The sequence below is a fragment of the Clupea harengus genome, chromosome 14, assembly GCF_900700415.2.
Source record: "Clupea harengus chromosome 14, Ch_v2.0.2, whole genome shotgun sequence".
In the NCBI taxonomy this organism is placed as follows: Eukaryota; Metazoa; Chordata; class Actinopteri; order Clupeiformes; family Clupeidae; genus Clupea; species Clupea harengus.
Window position 1 is genome coordinate 4,656,086 of NC_045165.1, and position 17,520 is coordinate 4,673,605.

Genomic DNA, 17,520 nt, shown 5'->3' on the forward strand with positions numbered 1-17,520 from the left:
CACAACAGGCACGAAGAAAAAAAACGAAGAGGGGAAAAAAAAAACCGAATTCTCATCAAGGAGCAATGGTTAAATATTGACTACTCCTTTCTGCTGTAAACGTACAGTTATTCCGAGAGAGGACCTTGGCCATCTAGGCAGTCCCTGGAGCCGCAGCCAAGCTAGGATTGAACAACAAAGCGGCAGACTTTACAGCGAAGGGTCTGGTGTTCGGTCCTCCCCTCCCCCACCGCCCCTTCAGCACAGTTCCACAAATGACAAAGTTGTATCACTCTGATATATATGTTCTAAACAAGAGTCCCCTGAGATGGTCATACTATTCAGCTTTTATTGTGAATTGATTTCTTGTAGGGGGGGTGGGGGGGGGGGGGGATTATGAGTGTCATTACATGTAAAAGCTGCCGCTGAGGGCTGAGAAATGGTGTTATCAATCTCCGCCTCACATCCGTTTCTGGGATCAGTTTTTCTGTGTGCAGCCGATTGTGGCCAGTGGAATCTCTCTCCCAGGTCAATGAACTAATCAAAATACAGCCCTATCGCATCCCCTGGCACCTGTCATTGATTGGGTAAGGCAGACAGACATCCCTGCAAGCCTCGCCGTGACCAGAGATGCTCCAAGCTCACTTGGCATCCAAGGAAGGCACAGTTTTGTGTGCTTCCAGTATAAAGAACCACTAATGGAAAACATCACTTTGCACAACCATCGCCTTTTTTTTTTGCTAAAGGGCTAAAGAATTTGAACCAACCGATACTCCACCTCTTGTCCATATGCAGCCCATGCAGTTCAACTGCCAATATTGCAGTCTGCACTTCACCTACAGTAGTCAAACTCTGGTGTGACTCTGATTGAGTTGACGGGAGGAAACTGTATCCTTTTCTGTGGATCTAACTGCCAATGCACTCCCCAGAAACGGAGAGGATCAGGCTGATGACTCACGACAGCAATATGTTTCTTATGTAAATGATAACAATAGGAAGCATGCTGGTATCACCGCAGTGGAATGTGCTCCCCCTTGGCCCCTCACCCCTAACCCCACCCCACCCCCCCCCCCCTCTCCATGTGTAACACAAACAGATGCATGCGAGATACACAGAGAAAGAAAAACACGCTGGCTTTATATAACTGCCAAAGAATGAATCACTTTCAGACACAAGACACAGGCTATTATGATATGCCACAGCTCAGTCTCTTTTCATATACATCTTACACACACACACACACACACACACACACACACACACACACACACACACCACACAACACTACACACACACACAAACACACACACTCACACAAAGGAGAACGGCACATTTGGACTCGGGGGCAAATCAGGAGAAGCACTGACAAGAGATGCTGAATGGTAATCTGAGGACATTTCTAAAAAGACTGAAGCGTTAATCACCCTCGAAAAACAGCTACTTTGAGGTTCCAGGGCCTGCTGTTATGGGTGACGCAGAGCACAGCCAGACAAGGATGATATATGGTGGAAACCCGCCGGCTCCAACCACCATTCATTATCGCGAGCGGGAGATCAACCGCCGCTGGAGACGAGCCATGCCTATGTTTGGAACCCTCCTCGTCGTCAGATAGCATTTAGCATGTTTACTGAAACCGCTGGGCAGAACTGGTTGCTTACAGAGCGCCCAGAGTCTGTAAATAGAGAGCAAGCCTCTGGGGATTCTCAAAGGGAATTCTGTTGATTTCTGGCCACTTGTTTCCCACTTGTTCACAAACAAAAATTGCTTAGGGTTTTAGAAGAAGAAACACACATTAGCCACCTTGAACTCTCCTGTAATTATTTTTACGGTAACATTACAGTCATTTATTTAGGGCGAAATAAAAAAACAAACAGTGCTATACTAAAGGCCAGCAGAGGTGGTAATGAGGCAACGTGGTTCTCCGGTGGTTTAGTAGTACAAACGGACACAGGCAGACCACAATCCTACCATTTAACAATTGAGAACTCTTCAGTTCATATATATTTATAAGCACAGAAAGTCAATAGCTTTCTGTATTAGTTTTCAAAGGCCTTCTGGTTTCAGGTTCCCATTCTCTCCCATTACAATATCCACGTTACTTAACAAAGCCCAAATGGCGTCTGAAGCGTGGCCATTGCATTGAATTGGGTCTGAAGGGGTTTTGTATTGTGTCATTGTAAAGATATGTCAAGGTTCCTCTATGAAAAAAGACATAAACTCAAACAAGACAAGGCCTCAAACAGTACAGCCACTACAACAACAGCAGCAGCAGCAGCAGCAGCAAGTAACCCCAATGTTTTGCCATTCTACAGGGTCCCTTGTGCAACAATGCTACACACATGTGACAGCATACCACACTGATGCACAAAAAGCACATTCATGACAACCTCCTGGCTAAGCAAAAAAAGGGGGGAGACCAGAAACACAAGAGGAATTTCCAGTCAAAACTATGCAAGAACAAACAGCTCCACAGACAAAACACCAACGCAGGGGGGGAGGAGACCACGGCGGCAGAGGAGGAGTGCTCCTGATGTTCCCAATTCTACAAAAACACGCACGCACAAACACACACACACACACACACACACACACACACACACACACACTCCAAAACACACACACACACACACACCTGCCCCAATAAAACAGCCTGGGCCATCAGGCCAGTTGCTAGGATGCTGTTGCGATAACAAGCTCATATTTTCTGTGCTTAATTGTGAGGGAGGCGACTCTACAGACACGCACACACGCACATAAACACACAGACACACACGCACATAAACACACAGACACACACGCACACACATAAACACACACACAGACACACACACACACACACACACACAAACACACACACGCACACAGACACACACGAGCAAAGCACACACATAAACACACAGACACAGACGAGCAACGCACACACATAAACACACACACCACACACACACACACACAACACACACGCGAGCAAACGTGGAGCGGGCACATATCCGCCCCAGGAGCACATTCCTCAACGCCACGTTCACTCGCTGATAGGCCTATTAAGAAGCTTATCAGGCCCCGACAAATCAACCTGTTTGTTTGTTCTGTCACAGACATACTGAAGGAAGTCGTCACATAAACACACACACACAGAGACCAAGGCCAAAAAAACACAACACACCAAACATGCCATTCCCCTTTCAATGTCTCCGGGAGAGGAAAAAAAAAAACATCAAAATGAGAAGATAAAAATGTTGTGCCCTAGGGTTTTTTTTCACGCATGCGTTTGAAAGGGCAGCTAGACTGAATGCTAAGTATGCAGGGTGAAAACAGGAAGCTTTTCACACAGACACACAGACATGCAACCCGAGAGCTGCTGCAGGTGAAAATGGCGTGCTCCACACACACACACACACACAAACACGTAAATGTCATTTATTACAAACAAAATTATCACAGGAATAGAAATTTAATCACTTATGGGGCCATGTCGCCCTTGACTGATATTTCAAATTGTTTAATCTTGCTGATTAATCACTGAATATGTATAAATTAGTTAAGAGGCTCTGCGCCAATTAGCAAAGTTAATGATGAATTAAAAAACGCCTTCAGGTATGGCTAATGTATGTGTCATATCCTCGAGAAGATGACAATCAAAGACAACAACAGCCTAAATAAAAAGTTTTCAGAGAGAAACAGAAACTTGACAAAAACTGAACACCAGCATGGCACCCACTTTGCCCTTCCCACCTGCCCTGTCAGGCCAAATGAATTGATATCTGACAGCCTGATAACTGCGTAACCGCAAACACAGACGCCGTTTCAGGGTGTGAGAAATGAATGGTTTTTCAGTTGGGTTTGCGTAATCAGTGCACGGAGGAGAACACCCTGCCAGGGCTTCAGTCAGACATGACCACACTTGCAACCGTCTGAGCCCCAGACAAACAGTGGGGAGAAACATGGAGAGACAGAAGCAAGAGAGAGAGAGAGAGAGAAACAGAGAGAGAGAGAGAGAGAGAGAGATAGATAGAGAGAGAGAGAGAGAGAGAGAAATAGAGAGAAACCGAGAGAGAGAGAGAGAGAGAGGGGGGGGGGGGAAAAGCATACCTTCGATCTTCTTCAGGGCTGTCTGGCAGGTATCTTGGCTGGGGAACTCAAATGGGTTGTTGCACGTCCGGAGGCTATCGCATTCACACTTCCCATCAATGATGTTGCAGCCAGTCACCAGGTTCTCGTTGCACGGCTCGAATCCCAAAAGCTGGTCGTCGTCCCAGTTTTCATCTGAGCCAGTAGGAAGGAGACAAGACAGGATATCACTTTGCGGTCCCCACATAAATAAGCCCGACAGACAGACAGACAGACAGGGACTCACTCTCCGATTGTATGTGCACCAAGGTTACCAAGGTTACCTTCTGGTCTGATTAAAGGCCTCCGGTGATATTTTCAAACGCTGAAATTTAATAAATCCTGGCTCCTGGAGGCTAGATAATTATGGAATGCATAAATATGTTCAACCAAATCTCGCAGGTGGGCTGTTGCCTACAATGCCCACATCTAGCTCCTACACTGGGAGCCCACGGACAATCAATTTCCTCATTAGTTTCTGCGCTTCCAGGAGTTTACCACTGACACTGTGTTGTCGGATTTATCTGTTTTTGTCACTGTTGTGTTGGTGGTATTTGTTGCAGTGTAGTGTAGTGTAGTGCATTGCAGTGCAGTGTAGTGTAGTGTAGTGTAGTGTAGTGTAGTGTAGTGTAGTGTAGTGTAGTGTAGTGCAGTGTTGTATAGTGTAGTGTAGTGTAGTGCAGTGCAGTGCAGTGCAGTGCAGTGTAGTGTAGTGTAGTGTAGTGTAGTATAGTTTATTGTTGTGTAGTGTAGTGTAGTGTAGTGTAGTGTTGTGTAGTGCAGTGTAGTGCAGTGTTGTGTAGTGTAGTGTAGTATAGTGTATTGTTGTGTAGTGTAGTGTAGTGTAGTGTATTGTTGTAGTGTAGTGTAGTGTAGTGTAGTGTAGTGTAGTGTAGTGTAGTGTAGTGCAGTGTAGGTGTAGTGTAGTGCAGTGCAGTGCAGTGTAGTGTAGTGTAGTGTAGTGTAGTGCAGTGCAGTGCAGTGTAGTGTAGTGTAGTGTAGTGTAGTGTAGTGTAGTGTTGTGTAGTGTATTGTATAGTGTAGTGTAGTGTAGTGTTGTGTAGTGTAGTGTATTGTTATATAGTGTAGTGTAGTGTAGTGTTTTGTAGTGTAGTGCAGTGCAGTGCAGTGTAGTGCAGTGTAGTGTAGTGCAGTGCAGTGTAGTGCAGTGTAGTCCATTTTCCCATTTTACTTTAAAAGGGGGGCGAGGGTGGGGAGGGGTGTACCTCCATTGGCCAATCCAAGGGGACCTCATTAAAGTTATCACCATGACGGTGCATTAAGAGAGGTTTCATTACAGCCACGAGGTCAAAGTGCACCGAAAGGAAAGGCTGACTGTGTCAGCAATTACTTTCCAGGATCAGTGTCCAACGAAATGGCTGGTCTGAAAAGACAAACAAAAAAATCGAGCAATTGGCACCCCAGTCGCCACTCCTCGCCAACAGCCAAGCATTCCTCTTTCTTTTCCTTTTTTTTTTTTCCAGCGGAAGGCAGTTTTTCGAAAACAAGAACAACCCCTAACCTCGCCGTGCCACTATCTCCCAGCAACATTATGAAGGCTTATTTACAGAGCAAACATACATTACAGATAGGGCACCGGTGCTCCGGTCTCTGTGTGCTTACCTTATCTCGGTCTGCGTGGGCCTGAGGTGGGAGGTGTTGGACTATACATATTTTAAGGGATTTCTGCATGCGGGTACCGCACATACATGTATACATTGTGCCTATCTATCTTCTTCCACCCACCTAAGCTCTCAAAGGCCTCATACAGGGCCTCGTTTGAAAAGGCCATACAAGCATTAACTTGTCATGGCGTAAACGGGTCATGCTGGTACCGGGACGGTTTTCGAAAAATTTGATAGCAGAATATTTTCTGTAGATTCTGTGTATCACCACATCGGAACCAGCCCAGACTTTATTTCTTACTTTCTTGCTGCACAACTTCTAAGTACATGTCCAAACCTTGGGAGCGTTGATGTTGTACCTATTCCAGTGATTCCATTGAGTTCTGCTTTGCTCATGTCCAACCTTGGGAGCATTGATGTTTCTCTCCCTTGTACGTCGCTTTGGACAAAAGCGTCTGCTAAAGGACTAAATGTAATGTAAATGTACCTATCCCAGTGTTTCCATTGAGTTCTGCTGGCTCTTTCTGTCACGCAGGCCAGTACGTCTCCGTGTGACCCGTGGTGACCTCTGACCCCTGGAGAATCACATTCATTTAGTTGGTCTGTCTCTCTGTCTGAAAGCCTTTCCACTTTGGCTCCTCAGGTATTAGAGGAATGCCTTGGTCCTTGACCTCTAGAATGCAGAGGCCTCTCTCTCTCTCCTCCATCATTCTATGGCCTCTGCATTCCCAAATGTATTGGTTCAACTCAAACCGCCGACTGACCAGACAACGACGAAGAAAGAGACTGGTAAAAACACGAGCCTTAATAAGCATCCAAGGACAACTCCAGCAAGGCTTTTAGATTCATGCATCAATGGGAAGAAGACACTTTATGTCAGTTTTAGACGTCTCCAAAAGGTTATATATACATATACTATATGAATTATTTTCTGCATTCCTTTGAGGCAGTGGATACGTCTGACATGAATGCCATTCTTCATCGTTATGATGAAACTATGCTTCTCGTGCGCCACATCAAAAGGCATCTGCTCCTGAGGACGAAGTGGATGTGATGGAAGAGACCCTCTGGGAACAACACACAATGCAGAGATGTGCTAATCGCCTGGACACTTATCCTCCATCAAAAGGGATCAGGAATCTCTGGGAAACTCTATGCCTTTCACTGCAGCCCACAAAAAAAAAAAGGGGGGGAGTGAAATTAAATACAGGACGTTCCCTCCTCTCGGTCCGAAAGTTCTCCGAGTTTCAAAAGGAACCGCCGACTTCACAGGAGCCTCGGCAAGGCAGGTCCCCTCAGGGACGGTGTCCCGTTCGGTCATGAGACACTTTTTTTTTTGGGGTATGTGTGCGATACTTCAAAAAAAAACACACACCATCACAGAACAGTGAGTAACTGAGATCAGTGCCGGGGGGGGGGGGGGGGGGGTGCAGGCCCCGCCATGCTTCCATTGGCCAGAGCCAGCGTGAGGCACTCCAGAGAGAAGGCTCCGTCCCCTGAGGCTCATACTAGTGACTGTTCAATTTCTTTGCTGTCTATTTTATCACCACAGAAAAGTGTGGAATGTTTAACCCCTACTGTTGTGTGCATATTGTTCCCCTTGCAGATAAATATCCTATTTCCCCATGCAGGGTCATAAGGATAACACTGTTCTCATTCAGTATCTCCTGTTGTGAGTGAGAATTCAAGAATGACAATCCTTCAATATGCATCATATGCAAACTGTCTTGGATGATGAAGTGAATATATATACGCTCTCCAAATGTGAATCACTCTTTAATACACTTTTACAGCACATGAAGGACAAATCCAAAATCTTTATATTTATGAGGAAACAAGTACAAGTACAGGGTGCTGCAGAGCAGTATGGAGCACTTGAGCTGTTACGGTGGAGGAGCAGACTACTCCTAAGGACAGAGCAGTATGGAGCACTTGAGCTGTCACAGAGGAGGGGCAAGAGACTACTCCTAAGGACAGCAGATATGACACAACAGAGCGCCAAACAACGCAACACCTCAGAGACAGACTTGAATTGGTTGGGAATCCATTTTATTCTGTGTGGCACTGGCATCATGCCTCCTCTGCCGTAGAGTCATCACAAAGAGCACACGGTCACTGCCCGTACACCACTAATGGCAGCCTGCATGCACGAGAGAGTGAGTGAGTGAGTGTGTGTGTGTGTGTGTGAGTGTGCGAGACAGAGTGTGTGTGTGTGTGTGTGTGAGAGCGTGTGAGACAGAGTGAGTGTGTGTGTGTGTGTGTGTGTGAGCTTGTGAGATAGAGTGTGTGTGTGTGTGCGTGTGAGGCAGAGTCTGTGTGTGTGTATTGATTGGGGTTATTAAAAGGCTACCCTCCCGAAAGGCAGCCAGTGGGAGCGGCTCTCATGGCAGCGGTCATCAGTGCTGTTGATGGTGATCATCTGTGCTGTGTCGTGTGTGGTGTGTGTGTGTGTGTGTATGTGTGTGTCATCAGTGCTGTTGATGGTGATCATCTGTGCTGTGTCGTGTGGGTGGTCGGCCCTTTTTCCACATGTTCACTCCGGTAGAAAGGTGACCCTGACCGCTGATGACTGGCGAGGGGCTTGCCTGGGACCATGGCAGCCTATGACACTGCCCCTGTGTGTATGTGAGATCGTGTGTGTGTGTGAGATTGTGTGTGTGTGTGACCTGAGGCAGCCTGTGACATGACCCTGTCTATATGTGTGCACGTGTGTGTGTGTGTGTGTGTGTGTGTGTGTGTGTGTGTGTGTGTGTGTGTGCGCATGTGTGTGTGTGCCACAGTGTATTGTGTCTAGCTTCAGGTCATTTAGATGGGGGCCAGCCAAACAACACTGCCCATGCTTCTGGCAAGAAACCCACAGATTCCTCTTTGGAGGGGAAGGCGGGAGGGGCGAGGGGGAGGGGGAGGGGGGAGGGTCTGCTCCATACTCTCAAATTGGCTATTTGTAGCAAGTGAGTGTCAGAACGGTCAATATCACAGTCACAGCAGCACAGCGCTTTTGTGTTCTCGCTGTTTTCTGCTGCTGCCTAAATGGACCAATAGCACCCTTGTAAAATGGCTAATGGACTGGCTGTTAGTCTGATGACAGAGGTGTGGATTGAGTTAGCGAGACAGCTACTTCGCTAATGCACTACTGACTCAACTCAATTATCCCACTTTAATCAAATCTGGATAACCTGCAAGAAAATAGCCCAGACCTTGGTTAATGCTTTGCCTTACAATACTAAGGTTGACCTTGTATTTTTATGTTTGGGTTGACCCATTGTGCCTTGGTAGTTACTGTGTGTGTGTGTGTGTGTGTGTGTGTTAAATGCTGGTGAGGTTTTGGGGGTGAGTGCCTCACACAGGGACTTATATGTGTGTGTGTGTGTGTGAGAGAGAGTGTGAGTGAGTGAGTGTGTGTGTGTGTGTAAGGGACTTATGTCCTTGCTCCTGGTCCCTGCCTGCTCAGTGCAAAGTTGTTTATAGCGATGGAGATTAGATTTCCATCACCTCACCAGCCAGTGAGCATGTTTTAAAAGCATAATTCTTTTTTGGACGCCGTCCTCCTCGCTCGTACAACCAAAGGAGAACCTTTCTCACTCCCTCTCACTTACACACACACAGACAAGCAAACACACACACCAAAGGTATATAAAAGCATTAATCAACTGCATCGTTGAATGCCAATATTCCCCCTTATCATCAGGGCCTATTACTACAAAACATAAAATGCTTAAAATAACACTTACATTCCCATCTGTTGCCCCTGAAACTGTGCAAAAGCCCTTCATTTATATTAAAGGCTTCTTAATTTGCTTAACATGCTCCCTTAAGTTGACCTTGAATTTAGCTAAGCCCTTAGTTACTCACCCTGGAATATGTGATACAGGGAAGATTGAAGGTATTTTCCCGAATTATTTAAAATGTTCATTATTAAGATTATTAAGGAGCTATGTGTTTACATTTAAGGCATCCGTCATAAAGGGTATACAACTAGTATAAAACTCCTTACTGCTGCTTTAAGAAGATCAATGTTTTGTGTGTCTTAATTAAAGAGACAAAACTACACAAGCGATTACATACATAGTTGGATCACTGCAAGTTATACATTCAGGAACATTCTAAGGTATGTGTGAAAGAACCCCAGTACAATATTTCGAAAATAAAGGTTAAAAAAAATAAGAGCATTTTCAGCCCTTAAAAACAAATCTTCTTAATTTTCCTTTATTAAAAGGTGTAAATTAAGGGGGGTCTGTTTTGTGGTGGATAGGAGCAATTCCACCCCGGGAAATGTCTAACAACTTCTCCACGCAATCAAAACTAGGAAAGATAAGCAGGCACGGTCCACGTGTGTTTCTTTAACAATGGTGTTTTGATAAAACCCTGGCACATAATCAAGCCTAAGAGAGAGGCACGTACAACAACAACACCACCACCCCCCCCACACCACCACCCCCACCCCCACCACCGAAACTATAACCAACAGATTTCATTCATTATATGTTTGTGTGCCCCAAGAAATTTGGAAGAAAAAAAAGTTGTTTATGCGCTGTACATGCTAACAGGTTAGAGGTAAATGAGCAAGGAGAGGACAAAAAAAGACACTGAAAGAAATTATGCTAATTGAAAGAACGGATAAAAGAACTGAATTTTTTTTTTTTTTTTTTTACTTAATGAGTGCATATATTTTATGTAGCCTAAGGCTACAGTATGTGTTTTCTGGGTGCATTCTAAGCCTCAAAGCTCGGTTATCTCCATGACGCTTTCTTGCAGTTTGTTAGCAATCCTCTTTCTCTTTCTCTTCCTCCTCCTCCTCTTCCTCCTCTGCAGCTACCCGTCAACCAAGCTGCAGAAGAATGATAACCCCCCATAACACCACACACACGGTGCCCTGCTAGCTGCCTGCGGAGCAGACAACACACTCCGCCTCGGAGGCGGGGATGGTGGTGGTGGAGATGGAGTGGCAGGAGGTGGAGATGGAGGGGCAGGAGGTGGGGGTGGACAGTGAGGAAGGGGTGGGCTGGAAGGGTCAAACATTTCTGCTTGTCTTCTCTGACTGCACGAGACAGTCTGAGCTTCCACGTGAATTTCAGTCGGCCTTTCCTCATCTTGCTTTGCAGGAAATCGACAGATACACCGGGCACACGTTTATGTGGGCTGGCAGGGACATCCATTTTTTAAAGGAAAGGGGGAGCGGGGGGGGGGGGGGTGGACGTGGACTTTCCATCTCAGAGCAACTTTTGATGTTTTCCCGAGGGAGACGAACACACATCTCCCACCACCACCACCACAGTGAGAGAGCAGAATTAGCGCCCAAAACCTCTGACTTATTCAAGCAAGAAGAAAACATAAAAGATGCCTCAACAATTACCCCTGTTGGTATTGGTGTAGAGACAACATGCTCACGACGCGCAGGAACATTTAAGTTTGCAGCGAACCAGATGGGAACTGCCTCCTGGTCCCGTCTCTGGTGGGATGTCCTTGTTTCGCAAACAGACTGCCTAGCAGCGAGAGGCCATCGCTGAGCAGAGATTTAGATCTAGATTTAGATTTAGATCCAATTATTTAGATCTTATTTAGCACTGATTTGAAGTCCGCCCCCCCCCCCCCCCAAACACACACACACACACACACACACATCATTAGGACTGACAGCAACAAAAGGGGAGCTGTTCATCATATTAGCATGGAGTTCAGATGATGACTCCATCCCCAGGTGTGTTTACAAAGGGGATTATTTGTCACACACACACACACACACACACCACACACACACACACACACACACACACACACACACACACACACACACACACACACACACACACACACACACACACACACACACACACACACACACACACACACACACACACACGGCTCCCCTGTGACAACCAAGGACCGGGATCTGTCATCTACCATGAAAAAAAATAGAATATGCAACCGTGAGGCTGCCTTGTGCCTGAACCTGACAGTTACTTAGAGTCGAGAATTTATGACAGGAGGACCCCAACCATTGAGTTTTCAAATGAAGTGCCTGACAGATTCCTCATCACCAGAGAATGTGAGAGAAGCAGGAAAGCAGAGAGACAGACAGACAGACAGATGAATGAGAGAGACAAGACGGCCAGAAAGGCAAGCAGACAGGCAGGTAGACAGACAGACAGACAGACAGACCCTTCAACCTAAGCCTACACTATAAATACACAGCTGAGTAAATGGATGGTATCCCAAGGTAAAAAATGTTAACTATGCGCGCCGTCTTGGATGAGAGCGTCAGCTAGGCAAATCAATTATTATTATTTCTCCCGAGCCCTCATGCCATAGCTTGCAAGGGGCTTGAATAGAAAGCAGCACAGGAATGTTAAACAGAGAGAACATAAGAGAAAGAGAAAGAGAGGGAGAGATAGATAGATAGGGAGGGTAAAGGAGAAGAAAAAAAAGAGAGAGAGAGAGAGGGCACCATCTACACAGCCACACCCCCACTGTATGAACTTTGGTGTTGTTTTTTTTTTTTTTTTTTTTAAAGCATTAAACTATTTGGCAACATCAGGCAGCCGATCTGACACGCAGCCAGGCCAGTGAGCACTTGAACCTGCTTTGGCAGGCCGAGGGCGCCCATTTTCATGGGGTAAAGCTTGAAAAACAGGGGGAAGAGGATGTGCTCTAGCTCCCCGTCGCTTCAAAATACCACTCCTCCTTCTCCTGACTTAACTGAGACTCTCTCTTCTCTTCTCTTCTCTTCTCTTCTCTTCTCTTGAAATCGTCTGTTGGATTTGGAAACAGCTCCGCGGCTTCCCTTTGTGCGTCACAGACGCCATTTCTCAAGTGCACGCGTGCTGAGAGGTTCGAGGGAAAATAAAAAAGAAACCCCTAAAAAGCCGCTGCAGCAGAAGCTGAGGAGGTTCACTCTTCACTTCAGGGGACAAGTGATGTAACCACCGGTAAAACCTATGAGCTCTCGCCAGCGGCCCTGCAGACACATCCTTCAAATTCACTTCTCTTTCAAAATATAGAAAGCACCGCAAAGTACACCAGCTAAGGCAGTCAAATGCTGGGCTGGAGTGCAAATCGGAGGGCCTTAGTGCAGTCCCCAAAGTGGTTAGTTTGCCCACAAAAGTCAGCAGCAGTAGCAGTAGCAGTAGTAGCAGCCGTCGCTAACTTTAGGGGACAGAAAGTGCCTAGCGCACGAGTGAGAAGTGATGAGATTAGACTCCGTGGCGGGGCTCGGCGCTGCCCTCTGGCCGGAGGCAGGCTTGGCGCGAGGTGATAATGTAACTTCTGTGTTACGGGGAGCTCCGGAGCAAAGCTCTCTCCCCCTCGCTCTCTCGCTCTCTCCTCCCAGAGGGGAAGGACTAGCACTGCCAGCCAGCGCTAACGAGAGAAGCAGGACATGACAACACATCACTGCACCCCAGAGAGGGCTCTTACTGCCTCAAGGCCCTCAGGTTAACCCTCCTCCACCTCCACTGATCCCCCCCCAGGCCCCCCCGCCCCCCCTGGCCCCTGCAACTCCACGCTACCACCTCCACAAGTCTTTGGTAGGCTGGTAGGCTTTCCCCATGGAACAGTCACATCGATCTGTGGAGAGGAGATGGGTCTTTGACCAGGTAATTTCTTCGATCAGACGTTAACAGCATTTGGTCAGTAAATGCATTGATCAAAGGTAGCCCCTCTCATTGCCTGAAAACAATTCCCTCAGAGAAGACCGTGAGCATCCCCCTGACACGAGCTTGGTGTCCGCTAGTCCTCTGGATGGATGGTCCTGCTGGTTTAATAGAGGGATGGCCAACAACAAGTGAAACCTGAAGGGCACATTCCTACATCCGGCCCCACGATGATCCAAAATCGAATGGATTCTTCCACGGCCCATGCTCTACCCCTCCACCAAGTTTCATGAAAATAGGTCTGGTAGTTCTGGCGTAATCCTGCTGGCAAACAGACAGACAAACCGACAGACAAACAAACCGAACCAGAACCGAAACCATAACCACCTTGACAGAGGTAAATATTAAGATCAGTCAGACAGACAATTGGTGCAGAGATACACTTGTTGAGTAGTCTGGGTTTGATGTAGCAAGGATGAAAACGGGACCCATATAGGCTTGGCCCCCCCCCCCCGAGTAGTCTGAGTGAGCAATTATCTTTGGCCAAAAATGGATGTGATGGTATTGTAAAACCACAGAGCCAATAACTGTAATGATTCATTAAAGGCAAAGGCCCCAGCCAGAGTGTTTAGAGTGTCGTCATGACTACGGAGGCATTCTGAAAGGGGGGGATGTGATCTTGGAGGGGGCAATGCAAGGTCATTAGTGGTGAACGGCAGGGTTACAGGGCCAAAGGTTAGACTGTCAGAGCGATGTACTTGCGATCCATGCTTTGATCCTGTTCATTCCTCTCAGCAGGCATCCGGCTTAAGACACACACACACACACACCACACACACCACACACACACACACACACACACACACACACACACACACACACACACACACACACACAGCCCTCCTGTGTTTTCTTGGCTGGATTACGCCGGACGTCACCTGAGACAGTACATGCCAAACCCTTTGGAAATGCCATCAGCATGTTTTCATTATTGGCTTGGCTTGAAACCCGAGGCCCAGACATCTTACTGCCTGGGCACTGCTTGGGTCTTGATCAGCCCTTTTTCTCAGACTGCGGTCTGGGCCCTAATAAACCAAGTGACTATTGGTACAGAATTTCCGATAAGATAAAGCAATGAGATAGGCACTATTGCTACAGATCCCTGTCAATGCGGCCTTAATAGTGCGCCCCCTGCTGGTCAAGTGTATTGGTTGTACTGTGGCCTTCCAAGCAGTTGACCTGGGGTCGATTCCAGTCATGCCCAATTTGAATGAACTGATTATGGTCAGTAACTTCAATCAATGTATGATGTCACAGCAACTGACTAAACATACAGGCTACACTGACTGAGCCGTGTCATGGAGGTGCACCCCCAAAGGGAGCGATAGCAACCTGAGGTGCCCGCGGCGAGGTGGTGCCCTAGTGCCCCCCCCCCGCATCAACTAAGCGCCGGCCACACAAGGATTCGCCACAGCAAAGGAGGCAACCGTTCTTTTGACCCTCTCCTCTGACAAACACCATGTTCCCTAATGCTATGGAATGGGCCTGAACCATACAGAAAGAAATCTATGGAACATTCCGGAATAGTCATCTATAATAGTCATCTATGCTCACTATACTACATACTGTATAGACTAACTATAGTTACGGTTCCATAGCCCTGGTCAATGCCTTAAAAAAAAATGCTGCTCCCTTCAGGTAGTGAGGCCCACCTGTAGGAGTTGGAGCCTACTACTTTAAGAAACAAAAGATGTGGAGGTAAACATGATGGTTTCTAACGGTTGTTCTTGATTGGTTTAAATAACTGTGAGAATAATACTGGTCTTGTGCTTCACCGCTCTATAATCCACAGTGGCAGTAGGGTCTTCGGGGAGAAAAGAATGCTCTTATGTTGGAAACCAGAGCCACAAGCAAAACGTATATTCTAGCAATTTAACCTCCAGGGTAGCGCAAAATGTGACAAAGACATTTCTGTGAGGGTCAACAACACTTGAGATTCCAGATATTTGCGGTACACGTACTTCCCTCATATGTTGTAAAATATACGAGGCTGACGCGCAAGCTGAGTCACATAGCAGACATTCCAATGAAAAACCAACATGCCTCGGCGGAGGGGCTGGGGCTGGCACCACGTCCAAAAACAGCACGGAATTCGTTAGCTATACCCCAAAGAAATGGAAAACCCACATGCTGCAAACGCATTAGCCAGCTCGCTTGCTTGCTCAGCCACTCTCGTACCCGGTCCCAACATATCAAACGATTTAGAGGACGGTGAACGCATCCTCCTCACCAATTCAATAAGTTTATCAATGAGAGAACCATGCATATGGCCCGGGCATATTAACAGTACCCTCAATTTTAACCCGCTTGGCTCAAACTATCAACATTTTTAAGACATGATAAAATAGTGGTATAGTAATTGGGTGATGATTTGCAGGCTCCATATAAAAAGGAATTAAATCATTTTAACAGCTCAGCTTTTCTGCCAAACAAATAGACCGATATACCTGTATGATGAATTCAGTTTAATTTGAGTAAAACCATTTTTATCTTAATCCATTCCTGTTACCTCTAATGAGGTAACCCATTCCATGAGCAAACGTCAAACAACACAGCATGTAATGCTGTCATTGTCTGAAAAAGCACGACAAAAACACAGTAGCTATAAATCTGATATCAGTAAAACAACTTTTCACAAATCGTTAAATGTATTTCACAAAACATACTTAAATGTCATATACAGACCTTCGCAAACTCCAACCTCAAACTGCGTGATGAAGCCGCCGTTGACCAGGGGTCTGATCACGCACCGGAGCCCCCGGTCGCAGGTCCCATACAGACCGTACATGCCGCCGCAGCTCTCGTTCTTCTGCTTGGCGCAGACCGTGCAGCACCCGCAGATGCCAGGCACCACGGCCCCCTTACACTGCTTCGGTTCCTCGCATTCGACTCGTCGCACGGCAGGCATAACAACGCCCGGCTGTTCTTCGCAATCAAGATCATAAGTTGGAAGATGAGAATGCATTTCGCTAGAAGATACATCCTGGAGGAGGCCATGTAGCAAAAGTGGAAAATATATAATCCAAACCCACTCCCGATTCCCCCAAATCAATCCTGAGAGATAAAACCTTGTGGAAACGACCCTAATGAAAGAACACACCGTTCTAAACTGGCATGTAGAGGGGCTTGCAATTCCCGTAAAAATGTCCGTATTTCTGTTGTATTGGTTTACACGTCCCGCACGACAAACTTTTGTTGAGAAGGATTTCAAACCACTAAATGAGCGATCCGTTCAACTGTGTGAGAAACGGCAACTACCCCACGCTGTAAGGAGACAGCATGGTTTTTAGTGCGCTATGCTATTACACTCTCGGAGTTCCTTCTAGTTTGTTTTCCGAAACAACTTTCTTTTCTGGACTCATGCGTCTCTGTCTCTGTCTCTGTCTCTCTCCCACTCTCTGTCTCCCCGCGTCTCTTAGTCTTTTTATGCAAGCTGGGGGAATTTTGTTCTCTTCTGCGCCTTCCAAGCTCCAAAAACCGATGTGCGATGTTTCCAAAAAATCCCTTTAAAGGCGAAAGTAGCGCTATTATTTGGTCGCTGGCACTGGTTCACTTAGCTACGTCTGTTGAAATCAAACGTTTCCTGCTCTCGTGTCTGCTGTGTTCCTCGGGCTCATGTTTATGCTTCTCTGTTGCGGGACTCTATCCGCCCGCTGCTGGCTCGGTGCAGTCTCGCACCGTGACCTCATAACGCAACCACTCCCCTCCTGCATTACTTTGCTCCAATGGGTAGTTCATTCCAGATATGGAACACAGGAAATGTTGGCACACGAACAACGAATTGAAGTCTGTGATACGCAGGCTCGGACCGTTGTTTGGGTGCAGGTGAGGAGTCTGGGGCGCAATGTCAGGAAAAAAAAAGGAAGATCAAAGCTTAGATAAAAAAAACTGTGTGGAAATTTACGTCAGATCTTGTGATACATGCGACTGCATAACAAAATGTTTAGCTGACTAGTTTGAAGGATACAAGAAAGGGGGAAAGGGAACGGGAAGTGCAGTAATTCCTGTACACGGAATGGACTGATGTAATTTAGGTTATAATGAGATCACTTAGAATCACAGAAGTACTAGAAGTGAAAGAGAAAAACTAGGAAAAGAGATCAAACAAAAACAACATAGAGTTTTAAATTATTATTATTATTATTATTATTTATTTTTTT

The 17,520-nt window shown here is 46.5% G+C and overlaps 1 protein-coding gene across 1 annotated transcript in view; it reads right to left on the bottom strand.

Moving 5' to 3' along the window:
* The window catches only part of crim1 (cysteine rich transmembrane BMP regulator 1 (chordin-like)), a 116,881-nt gene extending 99,754 nt beyond the window's left edge, over positions 1-17,127 (bottom strand). Inside the window, 3 exon segments of the mRNA XM_031580842.2 lie at positions 4,069-4,242; positions 16,046-16,246; positions 16,249-17,127. Coding sequence (XP_031436702.1) covers positions 4,069-4,242; positions 16,046-16,246; positions 16,249-16,357 — 484 coding nt within the window. The 5' untranslated portion in view covers positions 16,358-17,127.
* Positions 17,128-17,520: the final 393 nt, after the last annotated feature.